Genomic DNA, 13,637 nt, shown 5'->3' on the forward strand with positions numbered 1-13,637 from the left:
CAGAGCAGGGAGGGGGCTGGGAGCCAGGACTCCTGGGTTCTCTCCCTGGCTCGGGGAGGGGAGGGCAGTGGGGGCTGGTGGGTTGCGGTGGGTTGCAGCGGGGAGCCCCCCCCCCCCCCGCGGTAGTTTAATGGGCGGGGGCCGGATTCCCCGGGCGGGGGGGGGCAGGCTCTCCCGGTCCGGGGGCGCTTACCCGGACGGGTCCGGCGGCGCGGGCTCGGAGCGAGGCAGGGGAGCGCTGGGTGCCCGGCAGCCGGGGGCCGGACTTAGCGCTGCTCCTGCCCCGCCCGAGCCCGCGCGAACTTCGGCTCTGCCCGGCGGCGAGCTCCCGCCGCAGAGACCCTGCCCCACACCCCCCCTGCCCCCCAGAGACCCTGCCCCACACACTCCCTGCCCCCCGACATCCTGCCCCCAAGACCCTGCCCCACACACCCCCTGCCCCCCAGAGACCCTGCCCCACACACCCCCTGCCCCCCAACATCCTGCCCCCAAGACCCTGCCCCCCACACCTCCTGCCCCCCAGAGACCCTGCCCCCTGACATCCTGCCCCACACACCTCCTGCCCCCTGACATCCTGCCCCCAAGACCCTGCCCCACACACCCCCTGCCCCCCAGAGACCCTGGCCCACACCCCGCCTGCCCCCGACATCCTGCCCCCCAGAGACCCTGCCCCACACACCCCCTGCCCCCCAGAGACCCTGCCCCACACACCCCCTGCCCCCCGACATCCTGCCCCCAGAGACCCTGCCCCACACACCCCCTGCCCCTCTGACATCCTGCCCCCCAACCTGCCCCCCGACATCCTGCCCCACACACCCCCTGCCCCCCAGAGACCCTGCCCCACACACCCCCTGCCCCCCAGAGACCCTGCCCCACACACCCCCTGCCCCTCTGACATCCTGCCCCCCAACCTGCCCCCCGACATCCTGCCCCCCAGAGACCCTGCCCCACACCCCTCCTGCCCCCGACATCCTGCCCCCAGAGACCCTGACCCACACACCCCCTGCCCCCTGACATCCTGCCCCACACACCTCCTGCCCCCGACATCCTGCCCCCCAGAGACCCTGCCCCACACACCCCCTGCCCCCTGACATCCTGCCCCCCAGAGACCCTGCCCCCCGACATCCTGCTCCCAGAGACCCTGCCCCACACACCCCCCTGCCCCCCAGAGACCCTGCCCCACACACCCCCTGCCCCTCTGACATCCTGCCCCCCAACCTGCCCCCCGACATCCTGCCCCCCAGAGACCCCGCCCCACACCCCTCCGGCCCCCGACATCCTGCCCCCAGAGACCCTGACGCAGTCACCCCCTGCCCCCTGACATCCTGCCCCACACACCTCCTGCCCCCGACATCCTGCCCCCCAGAGACCCTGCCCCACACACCCCCTGCCCCCTGACATCCTGCCCCCCAGAGACCCTGCCCCCCGACATCCTGCTCCCAGAGACCCTGCCCCACACACCCCCTGCCCCCTAACATCCTGCCCCTGAAACTCTGCCCCCTAGAGACTCTGCCCCACACATCCCCTGTCCCTCCGACATCCTGCTCCCCAGAGACCCTGCCCCCCCACACCTGACTTCACATAAACCTGCCCTGCGCCCCGCACACATCCTGCCCCAGAGACCTGCATCACCCCCCTCAGAGACCCTGCCACCTCTCTGAGACATGCCCCACACATACACCCTGCCCCTCAAGACCTGTCCCCCATACTCTGACCCCAGAGACCTGCCCTGCTCCCCACCCCCTGCCCTCCAGAGAACTGCCCCCTCAAGACCTGTCCCCCCACGCCCTGCCCCACCCCAGAACCCTGCCTCCACAGAGACCCTACTCCACACACACCCACACTGCCCCGAGACCTACATCTCCCCCCTCAGAGACCTTCCCTCACACATACACTGCCCCCCAGAGACCTGTCTACCCCCCAGACCCATCCCTTTGCCCCACACCTCCTGACCCCCACACCAACTCCCTACCCCCCACAGACACTCTGCTCCATCCACAGACACTACCTCCTCCCCCCACACCCTGACAGTTCCCCCCACACAGAGGCCTTGCCCCTCACACCCCACCTCCTTCCCCCCACACACAGAGTGAGATCCTGCCCCCACACCCCGTCTCCTCCCCCCATGCTCCCACCTGCTGCCTCCCCCCACTGTCCCGCCCAGACCCTGCCTCTCACCCCCCACCCTGGCACTAGCGCTGGGGAGCCCCTGGCCCCGAGCACGGCGGGATCTCGGCACACACGGAGGCCCGTTAGTCATGTTCCTCACGCAGGGCACCATGCACACTCCTGGGAAGAGCCAACCTAGTCTGGTCTGCGCACCGGCTGCTCCCTGTATTCAGATGGGCACTGGCTGCCGGGCCCAGCCTGCGGGGGGGTCTGCCTCTTTGCATCCCTCTTCCGCCTCCCCCTCCTCGCCAGGCTGAGGTTGGTTCTTTATTCCCAGCAACTTAGTCAAAAGCCAATATTACTGGACAATATGTCAGTGTAACAGTCATTTGATGGAAAGTTCATCAGACTGATGACTGAATGTGACAAACCTTTAAATGACTGTTTATTTATTAATTAAATAATCCAATAAGGAGCTGGGGTTTGAGTGGCTGTACATGACAAAATAAATCTCGGGTCACCCCAAGTGACACGTCCCTGCCCCCGCTATTTCGTTACAAAGAGATGAAGATACGTCACTCCCAGAGGTGACACTTTCTCTCTGGTCAGACATTTCCCCCACATTTTATGTTGTGGTTTCGTTTTTAGGAAACATACAATATGCATGTAAATAGTTGGCCAATTTGTTCCAAATCCAATTGTAATGTTTTCACAAAAGTTATAAGCCAGTTACGAATGAAGGTGTTTATAGGAACTTTGGTTGAGTGTTCAGTCAAATAAGCATAGGAAAAATGGCCACATTTATCAAAAGTTGTGTTACAGCAATATAAAAAAAAGGGTTATGATTTTTGTTGCGTCTTTTGTACAGCAGCAATATGGCTTGATAGGCTTTAATGGAATTGGAGAACGCCAGCAGTGGCTAGAATCGCTCCACTTCCTCTCCTTCCTAATTCCCAAAGTCCCTGGTGGAATGGAGATCCCTTCCTTCCTTGGCCAGCCCGTACGCTGAGCACCTTTGTGGAAACACACAAAATGGTGCCTGGTGTTGTATGTTGCCTCAACAACCTTGTACCTATCATGACTTTAATCAACTCTACTGTGTATGCAAATCACGTGGATGACTTCTATTGAACTAAGCAATATTTGAACCATTAGCACTCTGTTCGACTTGCATGGAAACGTGCTACAGAAAGGGCAGCAGAAGGATTTTTTGGAAGTAGGTGCATTACATTTTAGTCTGAATCATCCATGAATGGCATTTGAAAAGAGGTCGGGCGTTACTCTGAGATGCAGCCACCACAGTGTGTCTTGTTCTCTTTCCAGCTGAGATTTCTATGCACGATAGCAAGCAAGTGGAAAGAGCGAAAAGTCCCATTTTTTAAATTTTCGATGATCAGACTTAACTGCTAGTGTTCTGAGTAAGCTGCAGGTTCATCGTTAGTGAAATGCCGTGTACTCGGTGATGTCATCCATTTCTCCCGGATGGTGGAACTGTAAAAAGTTGTTATTTATTAACATGAAAATATTTGAATGGATTGAGCAAGCGTTGTTGTTCGTGCTGATCGCCAGCAACACCGATAGGTCAGCATCCCTGAGGGTTTGTATGCTCAGAGACCTAGGGTGACCAGATGTCCCGATTTTATAGGGACAGTCCTGATTTGGGGGTCTTTTTCTTATATAGGCTCCTATTACCCCCCACCCCGTCCTGATTTTTCACATTTGCTGTCTGGTCACCCTACAGAGACCCTGCTTTGCACAGACGGGAATTCCTTCATACATTTCTGCACAGAACTGCTGCCTAACCTGGCACTGTCTGCCTCTCCCTAAGGAGCTTTGTGTATCTAATCCTGACACAACCAACAACTGCCCCAAACTTCCACATGGAGGGAAAACTCTGCTCGTGGGGAGTGTGCAGAAGGGCCAATAACAGTTCTTAATAGATTCAGGGCCGGTGCAACCATTTAGGCGACCTAGGTGGTCGCCATGGGCGCTAGGATTTGGGGGGCGCCATTTTCTTCGGCACTGACCGTGGCGGCTGGATCTCTGGCCGCCCCGGTCACCGCCGGCATTTAGGCGGAGGGAGCTGGGGCAGGGGAGCACGGGGAGGGCCGCCTGCAGCAAGTGGGGGGGGGCGGCACGCAGGGGAACTCCCCACCCCAGCTCACCCCTGCCCCGCCTCCTCCCTGAGCACGCCGTGGCTGCTTCACTTCTCCCACCTCCCAGGCTTGCGGTGCCAATCAGCTTAGGTGCCGCAAGCCTGGGAGGTGGGAGAAGTGAAGCAGTAACGGTGTGCTCGGGGTGGAGACGGAGCAGGGGTGAGCTGCCGCGGGGGGGGGGGGTGCCTCAGGGTGGAGGGGAAGAGCTGCCGCAGGGGGGGGAGAGCTGCATCGGGCGGGGGCTCAGAGCGGGGGCAGGGGGGGCGCAAGGTGGAAGTTTCACCTAGGATGCGAAACATCCTTGCACCGGCCCTGAATAGATTCAGAGCTTTTCGGGCCAGAGGGAACTGTCAGCTCCGCTGGTCGGAGCTCCTGTATATCACCATCGAATTTCATCCAGTCACTCCTGTGCTGAGCCCAGTGCCAACTTCTGTTTGACTAAAATACGCCTTCTAGAATGGCGTCCACTCTTGGCTTGAAGATAGCAAGAGAGGGTGAATCTGTCACTCACCATGTGGCTTGTTCCAGCAGCTAATCACCCGCACTGTTAAAAACAGGGGCCTTATTTCTCATGGGCACATGCCTGGCTTCATCTTCCAGCCAGGTTCTTGTTCTGCCTTTATCTGCTAGGTTAAAGAGCCCTTTGAGTACCCATTGCTTTGTCCCTACGAAGGTCGGACTATACCATCGTCAAGTCCCGTCTCAATCTTCTTTCTGATTCACTAAACAGGTTGAGCTCGTTACGTCTACCACTGTCAGGTGTTTTCTCCAGCCCTTTTTGGTGGCTCTCTCCTGTGCCCACTCTGATTTTTCAACATTCTTTTTCAAATGTGGACCCTAGAACGGGATGCAGTACAGACGCTCCCCGACTTACGCATGGCGTTCTGTCCCGAAACACCTTGCGTACGTTGAATTTTGCGTAAGTCGGGAACATATACCCAACAATTATGCAAAAAAAAAAGCTTATGGAACTTTTTCCGTAAGTCCAGATTTGCGTAAGTCGGGTTTACGTACCCCGAGGAGCATCTGTGTTCTAGTATCTGTCTCACCAATGCCATAGACAGAGGGACAATCACCTCCTTGCTACTCATTACATCTTTTTATACATCCCAGGATCACATTAGCTCTTTTTGGCACAGCATCACACTGGGAGCTCGCGTTCAATTGCTTGTCCACTTCATTAATGACTTGGATCATGGAGTGGAGAATGTGCTTATGAAATTTGCAGATGACACCACAGTGAGAGGGGTTGCAAGCACTTCAGAGGATGGGATGAGAATCCAAAATGAGCACAACAAACTGGAGAATTGGTCTGAAACCAACAAGATTAAATGTAATAAAGATAAGTACATTTAAGAAGGACAAATCAAAAGCACAAATACAGTACAGGAAATAACTGAGTAGGCCGTAGTAAAGCAGGAAAGGATCTGGGGTTCATAGTGGATCACAAATCGAATATGAGCTGCCAATGTGATGCAGTGGTGAGAAAAGGTACTATCATTCCAGGGTGTATTAACAGGAGTGTCGTATGTAGGACACGGGAGGTCATGGTGCCGCTCTAGCTGGCATTGGGGCGGCCTCAGCTGGACTACTGCGTCCAGTTTTGGGCTCTACACTTTAAAAAAGGGACAAGCCAGAGCAGAGTAAGAAAAATGACAAAGGGTTTAGAAAACCTGCCATACAAGGAAAGGTTTAAAACACTGGGCACGTTTACTCTTGAGAGAAGATGACGGCGGGAGGGGACCTGTGAAGGGCTGTTAAAGAGGACAGTGATCAGTTGTTCTCCATGTCCACTGACGTTCGGACGAGAAGTAATCGGCTTAATCGGCAGCAAGGGAAATTTAGGTTGGATATTAGGAAAAACTTTCTAACACTAAGGCTAGCTTAGCTCTGGAACAGGGTTCCCAAAGGAGAGGGTGGAAACCCGTCGTTGGAGGTTTTTAAGAACAGGTTAGACAAATGCCTGATGCAGGATCAGGCTATGATGACATTGACCCTACCAACACCCTGTCCAGGGATTATTTCATCTTCATCTGTCGTAATGAGAACCGAAATAGAGTTACCTCGTGTTGGGTGCAACACCTTCCGTGTTAGAAAATTATCGTTATCATTTTTAGTAACTGGAATGATGTTTTATTGATGGCTACATGAGACCTCTGCCACATGTCTACCAAACTCCTTCATAACTGCAACCTTCCGTCAGCACCTACAGACACTGCTGAAGCAATAATTCATCCTGTTCTCCATTTGATTCGATGGCCTGAAACAGGCGCCCACCAGGGCCCCACTCTGGGCTCTGTTAGTGAGCACCTGGAGTCACATGCATTCAAGATCTGTGGTTCTGAGTGACCAATAACTGCGAAACAGGTAATGGTGTCTTTACTTTAGAGTGCTCCCCCAGACACACACGCTCTGCACCTCCTAAACAGGTTATAACCAGTCATGAGAAGGTCCCACCACGGTGCAGGAATGCCAGTTGTATACTTTTCCCCCTCATAAATAAGAATTTCTAATCCCTCTTACTGGTGACCCAGACTCCCGGCATTGGTAGACACGCAACTGAAAAATATCTCCTCTTCAGGCTCTTTGCCACAGCAGCTCAATTTGCTGATGACACCTTGAGTTTGTACCTTGTTTGCCTCCTCAGCACTCTCCCCTGGCACTGGTTCTTTAATGCCCTCCTAGTTGCTCCAGCTGGTCTCCCACCAAGCAGGGTAGCCCCTCAGCCTGGGAGATGCCGGCCATCCCATTTGTACAGCCCCTGTCTCCTACCGGAACGGGACCCAGTGCTCCACAAAACCAAAACCTTGAGCCTCGCACCAGTCACGCAGCCAACCGTTCATCTGCGGTGTTGTCTCCCATCTCATTCATTGGACCAACAGGAACTCTGAGAAGATCACTTGGACTTTCCCTTTTTTCCTCTCCCTGCCGAGATACTTGGGGTCTTCTATAATCTGCGTGGCTCCATGTGATGCTGTGTCATTGGTTCCAATGAGTATCATCATCAGTGGAGTTTTACCAGCCGACTTCATAATCCTGTCTAATCCTGTGGTTACATCTACTAGCCTCACTCCAGGGAGACAGCACGTCTTCCCATTGTCCTTGTGTCCCTCGCTGAATTCTCTGGCCACTCATCTTAATATGGCGTTTCCAATTATGAGGTTTTGCATTCTTAGGATGGGTGAAGAACCTATCTTGGTTGCTGCTTATTTCATCTGGCAAGGACACCCACAGGTACACCCCCTGTAGCTTTCTTTTCCATGCCTCCGGAGACAGGTTCTTCTCTAGTTGACTAGCTGGGTCTCTGAAATTGTTTTGATACTACTAGCCAGGTTGCTTGGCTCCTGGCTCTCTTTCCCCTTGTGATGTTATTGACATAAACTGTAACCGTACGGATCATTGTTGCAACCACGGTTCTATATTTGCAGCAAATATTGTACAAAGGTTGTCGTGTGAGGTGTCTATAAAGAGGTGGTGATTTGCTGGTTATGACTGTTCTGTCTGTATGTGTGTGTCATTTTTGTAGTTGAAGTTATGAATATTGGCTCTGTACTTGTATCTCAATGTGTTTTGATTCTAAGTAGCCTCGGTGAAGCATTTGGGCAGCTTCCTGAGAAGGGGCTATTCTCAGTAAGTGCCCAGTCAAGAAACATGTAACGGACAATGGACTTTGGGAGACGCCAGTCCACATCTGAGCTTTCCTGGGAACGTTCAAACTAACATGTAAACAATGACGTCGGCCTGGACTCGTGCATGGACATGTGACTGCAAGCTCCATCTTGCTGCTGTGATTTTCCACAGTATGAACAAAGAGGTGTCCTTCCATGGGCAGAGAATATAAAAGGCCCTGAAAACTCCTCCATTTTGTCTTCAATCCTGCTTCTGACCTCTGGAAGGACTTTGCTACAAACTGAAGCTCTGAACAAAGGACTGAATGACCCATCCCAGCTGGAGATGTTCCAGAGACTTGATTTGAACCTGCAGTTTAGTCTATCACTTCTACAAGCCTGAACTAAGAACTTTGCCATTCCTGTATGTAATTGATTCCATTTAACCAATTCTAGTTCTCATCTCTATCTTTTTCCTTTTATGAATAAACCTTTAGATTTTAGATTCTAAAGGATTGGCAACAGCGTGATTTGTGGGTAAGATCTGATTTGTATATTGGGTCTGGGGCTTGGTCCTTTGGGATTGGGAGAACCTTTTTTTCTTTTACTGGGGCATTGGTTTTCATAATCATTCACCCCCATCACGAGTGGCACTGGTGGTGATACTGGGAAACTGGAATGTCTAAGGGAATTGCTTGTGTGACTTGTGGTTCGCCAGGGGGGTGAGACAAAAGTCCTCTCTGTCTGGCTGCTTTGGTTTGCCTCAGCTAGTAAAGGAACCCAGCCTTGGGCCGTAACTGCCCTGCCCTAAGCAATTTGTCCTTAACTGATACTCTCAGAAGTGTCCCACCAAGGCAGCATCGTTACGCCCCTCTTCATCACAAATCGTGTCGGCTTCGTTGGTTTGTATTCCCTGCAATTCCCTTACTGACGATCCTTCCCCTTGTGATTTCCAAAGCTGGTCGGCCAAGAAAGCTTCATTTTCTCCCATGCGGCACAGTGTTGCTTCCAGCCCGTGTCTTTTCTCCTCCAGTCTGGCCAGCAGCTTGCAGTTCAGAGACTGGAAAGCCGGTCTGTCTTCCAGCCAAAAGGAAAACACACCCCAGGCAAGTCGCAGCATCCTGCGCATCCTTCATCCTGTGCATCTGCCAGCTGGGGGAAAGCCGGAGCTAGAACAGGTGCCAGGCTGCCTCTCTAAACTCCCACCGAAACCCACCCAGGTCGCCACTCCTCTGCACCTGGCCATTGACTCACTGCTCACCCCCGCCCGGCAAACCGGGGGGCCACATCGAGACTTTCAATGTTTGTTCGGCTTCATGCCCTCTGTGAGACACACACAGACCTGTGTCACCAGGGCCGTTCAGGGGCCCAGCCAAACAACCCTGCCAGAGAACAAACACACACAACACTCGCCATAGGATCCACACCTTCCCCCTCCGGACCTCTGGGCTCCGTCTGCCCTGCTACGGGGTGTCTGTGTGTTGGGGGCAAAGGGCTGGGCACCGAACCAATGTCACGGCAGGGCGTTCCTTGTCTCAGCTACAGCAAACCGGTGTCTGGGCCGTGTCCCTCGGGGTGACCGAGCTCATCACAGCCAGCTCCTTAGTCAAACGCCATATTCCAGCTGGAGGCCAGCCGGCCCAACGCCCCACAACAAAGCTTTGGGAGAGCCTGGTCCCAGCTCCTTGGGACTGGCCTGGCAGCCAGGGGGCCATGTCACGTGGGGTGACGCAGGACAGCCACAGCCCAGTTCCTTATTTGCTTAGTTAAGTAATAAATAAATCCCTAACCAGGTGTTCCAGTTGTGATCACTTTCAAGCCTGGTAAGTTGGTGATGTTACTAATGACTGAAACTGACCTTGATATTTTCCAGATAATTTGACCTTTGAATGAGGCACTGGGAGCCCTGGATAAGGAACTGGGCATATGGACCGACTTCACCCTGCCTGCCCCAGCCCAGCCTCTCCCTGCCCCACACTCTCGGTCTCAGCAGCTGCAAATCTCCTGGCTGGCTCTGTCCTTGCACGGTGGGTGACCTTGAGCAAAGCTGGGGTCACAACTTGCCAGCCCCTGGGTTTCCTGTTTGGGCCCCGTTATTCCTGGCTCTGGGGGAGCATTAGGGGTGGGGGGTTAATGGAGACAAGGCGCACGTTTTAACAGAGGGTGATCAGCCTCTGGAATCATTTACCCAGGATCAGGCCGGATTCTCTAAACCGAGTCTGGCTGTTTTTCTAACAGCTCGGCTCCAGGGGTCATTCGGGGACACCCGCAGGCCTGTGCTACCCAGGGGTCAGGCCAGCTGATCGCTGCGGGCCTTGGAAGCCAGGACACCTCGGCACAGCGACGCTGCTCAGGCCGCCCCAGTTCCCCCGCCCCACCGAGACAAAGGAAATTGGCTTTGGGTAGAAGCCGATGTCATTTGCAAAGTGAAGGCCACCCAATCGGGGCACAGAACCAGCATCACGTGACCCAAGCGAAGGGTTCGGGCAGCGCACCCTGAATGTCCCCCCCTCCCCGCTGCGAGGAACCCGCGCTCACGCCGCTCCCTGAAGCCAGCAACCGACTCAGTTCAGCCACGTGCGCAATGAGGCGTGCGGCCCTCCAGCCCGCCCTGCGCTGCACCCCAACGTCCTCCCCCATGACCTGGGGCTGAGGAGACTGACCCCCCACCCCCCGGCTCTTTGCAAACGTCAGCGCCCCATCTCCTGCACGCCCCAAAGAGGGGCCGAGTTAGCAGCCCAAGCTCACAGCTAGGGAAGCCACGGCAGGCTCGGGGTGAGGGAGCCTGCGGTCCTCATGGAGTGCCAGCAGAGAGGCAGTGCTTACCTTAGGCTGGATGCCAGGGGGATGGGCTCCACACAGATTCTCCTGCCGCTGTGCTGCCGCCCTGATCTCACGTTCACCCGCTTCTGTCTGTGCCCTTGTCCTGCAATAGTGGAAGGAGGCCACAGACCTGTGCAACTGCAAGCAATGTCCCCTCCCGCCAGTGAGTGCATCTCCTCCCAGGACCCCATCCTGTACCATTACACCATGAAGTCTGGACAGCAAGTGACCGCCCCCCGCCCCCACTCCTGGCCTTATGAGAGATGGGGCCTTCCTGACCCCTGCAGCAACCCGTCAAGCCCTGAAGCATGAGAGCTGACTGGACCAAGCTGAGCATTGGAGCTGGCTGGAGGGCGACCATGCCCTTGTGTAGCAACGTCTGGGGTTTGGCCATTTGTTTGTGTTTCACATGGAGATGGAACCAGCCCGTTGAATGTTCTCCCGGCCTGGAACAGCGTCCAAACAGCCTTTTCCCACATGAAGCCCTGAGTTTCTGAACCCCTCCCTCCCTGTCATTCCTCGCTCATTTCCATGACTCAAGAACCCTGGGCCAAACAACCCCTCCCAACACAAAGGTCAGCAGAGCCACTGCAGGTTGGATTTAACAGCCCCGCGGGTTTCAGTGCTGCGCCCTTCAGGCAAACATGTTCCACTCAGCATTCCTGAGCCACACGCGACTTTGGCAGCCAGGTTCAACAAGGACAAGTGCAGAGTCCTGCACTTAGGAAGGAAGAATCCCATGCACTGCTACAGACTAGGGACCGAATGGCTGGGCAGCAGTTCTGCAGAAAAGGACCTGAGGGTTACAGTGGACGAGAAGCTGGATATGAGTCAGCAGTGGGCCCTTGTTGCCAAGAAGGCTAACGGCATATTGGGTTGTATTAGTAGGAGCATTGCCAGCAGATCGAGGGACGTGATCATTCCCCTCTATTCGACATTGGTGAGGTCACATTTGGAGCACTGTGTCCAGTTTTGGGCCCCCACTACAAGAAGGATGTGGACAAATTGGAAAGAGTCCAGCGGAGGGCAACAAAAATGATGAGGGGTCTGGGGCACATGACTTATGAGGAGAGGCTGAGGGAACTGGGCTTGTTTAGTCTGCAGAAGAGAAGAATGAGGGGGGTTTGATAGCTGCTTTCAACTACCTGAAGGGGGGTTCCAAAGAGGATGGATCTAGACTGTTCTCAATTGTACCTGATGCCAGAACAAGGAGCAATGGTCTCCAGTTGCAGTGGGGGAGGTCTAGGTTGGATATTAGGAAAACTTTTTCACTCGGAGGGTGGTGAGGCACTGGAATGGGTTCCCTAGGGAGGGGGTGGAATCTCCTTCCTTAGAGGTTTTTAAGGTCAGGCTTGACAAAGCCCTGGCTGGGATGATTTAGTTGGGGATTGGTCCTGCTTTGAGCAGGGGGTTGGACTAGATCCCTCCTGAGGTCCCTTCCCACCCTGAGATTCTATGATTCTATGATTCTATGGAACTAGGGGTGCTGGGGAGGCGGCAGTACCCCCTGGCTCAGGGTGGCTTCCATCACATACAGGGTTCAGTGGCTTTCAGCAACCCCCGCCCCCCCCCCCCGTACAAACTGCTCCAATGCCACCGCTGGCAGCACGCCTCAGCCCACAGGATGGGCCCAGCCCATGGGGAGCAGCATGGGGGCGGGATGCAGCTTCCCAGGGAGCTGCAGCAGTTTAATTCCTTCCTGGGGAGGGGGGAGGGCCAGGGGAAGAGAGGATGCAGCCTGACAGCCTCCCCACCCCCACCCCCCGCCCCGGCTAGGCTCCGCTGGCTGCCAGTGACCCTGAAGCAGTTGGATCCGAGCCACCCTCCAATAGATACAGTGGGCCTGATCCTGCTTGGATCCTGGTGTGAACCCCAGAACTCCTGATTCACCCCGGGGAGTGTGAGACCAGCATCAGGCCCTGCTCACTCCCCAGTTCACACCACCCGGGTGCCCACGCCACGCACACACACTCACTGCTGCTCCTTGCTCGTGTTTGAGCTGGGGGATGCCCCGGTTGTGCCTGGAGCTCTGCACTGGGCCCGTTTGCTCCCCTGTCCCGAGAAGGAGGCAGGATGGCTCCCAAAGCAAACAAGCCCAGCCAAGCCAGCCCATCTCCGGCCGACCCGACGCAGCAGGGCCTGGCGCCTGTGGAATTTGCAAGGGCATTTCCTGGTCTAGGCTACTGAGCCTGCCTGTGGGAACAGAGTGTGGGGGGCGGGGCAGGACTCCAGCTGGGTCTTCCCCACCCTTCAGTAGAGGGGCACAAATTGCTGGGATCTCTACTGGACAGCGAAGGGCCCAGGGAAAAGGGGAGTGTATGTAGACTGGGCTCTCTGGGGCAGGGACTGGCTCTCACCAAGGGTCTGCGCAGCGTGGGTCTCTGACACACACACCCCCGTCGGGGTCTGTGCAGCACCCAGCGCCTGGGGCCCAGATCTCAGCCAGAGCCCCTAGGCACAGCCCTCCTGCAGGAACGCTGCTCATGCCGAAGGCGCGCCCAGGACACGGGGACTCGCAGAGCTGTGAAGAGGCAACATGAAAACTGGGGTCTTGTTCGTTTTGTGGTTTGCTTCTTGCTGGTTCGTTCTTCCCCTGAGCGAGATGCAGCTGCTGAGGCTGGTGCCCGTTTGCCAGAGGTCTCCCTTGGAGCGCCCCCGAGCCGCCTGCTGGCACCTCTCAGCCCTTCGCCGGGGAGGGCAGGGCGTTGGACTCCTAGCAACAGAGATTTTCTCCCACCTCTTTGCTCTGGTGCTTGAGTGAAGTTATTGCCAATGAGAAACAAGCAGCGTTTGCAGCCCCCTAAATAGCCCCTCCTCCCCTCTCGACATGTGGGCGTTCAGCTGCGAGGCCAGGAAGGGGTCAAACCTCCCAGCTCGCCAGACAGTCACCCAGAAACCCGGGAACCGGAACCTGGGCTTCTAACAACCTCCCCACCCGCCA

General features: G+C 55.6%; 1 protein-coding gene across 6 annotated transcripts in view; it reads right to left on the minus strand.

Moving 5' to 3' along the window:
* Nucleotides 1-13,224, minus strand: part of LOC123375088 (prominin-1-A-like) — a 50,216-nt gene extending 36,992 nt beyond the window's left edge. Inside the window, exons 1-3 of one of the 6 annotated variants that reach the window (XM_045025701.1) lie at nt 13,054-13,224; nt 10,700-10,799; nt 3,514-3,600 (exon numbers count right to left, since the gene is read on the minus strand). In XM_045025701.1, coding sequence (XP_044881636.1) covers nt 3,514-3,544 — 31 coding nt within the window. In that variant the 5' untranslated portion in view covers nt 3,545-3,600; nt 10,700-10,799; nt 13,054-13,224. Of the gene's footprint in view, nt 1-193; nt 250-3,513; nt 3,601-10,699; nt 10,800-13,053 lie in introns of those variants that run through there. The other 5 variants (XM_045025700.1, XM_045025697.1, XM_045025695.1 and 2 more) reach the window with 5 other exon arrangements.
* Nucleotides 13,225-13,637: the final 413 nt, after the last annotated feature.

Source organism: Mauremys mutica, chromosome 7, assembly GCF_020497125.1.
Source record: "Mauremys mutica isolate MM-2020 ecotype Southern chromosome 7, ASM2049712v1, whole genome shotgun sequence".
Taxonomy (NCBI): Eukaryota; Metazoa; Chordata; order Testudines; family Geoemydidae; genus Mauremys; species Mauremys mutica.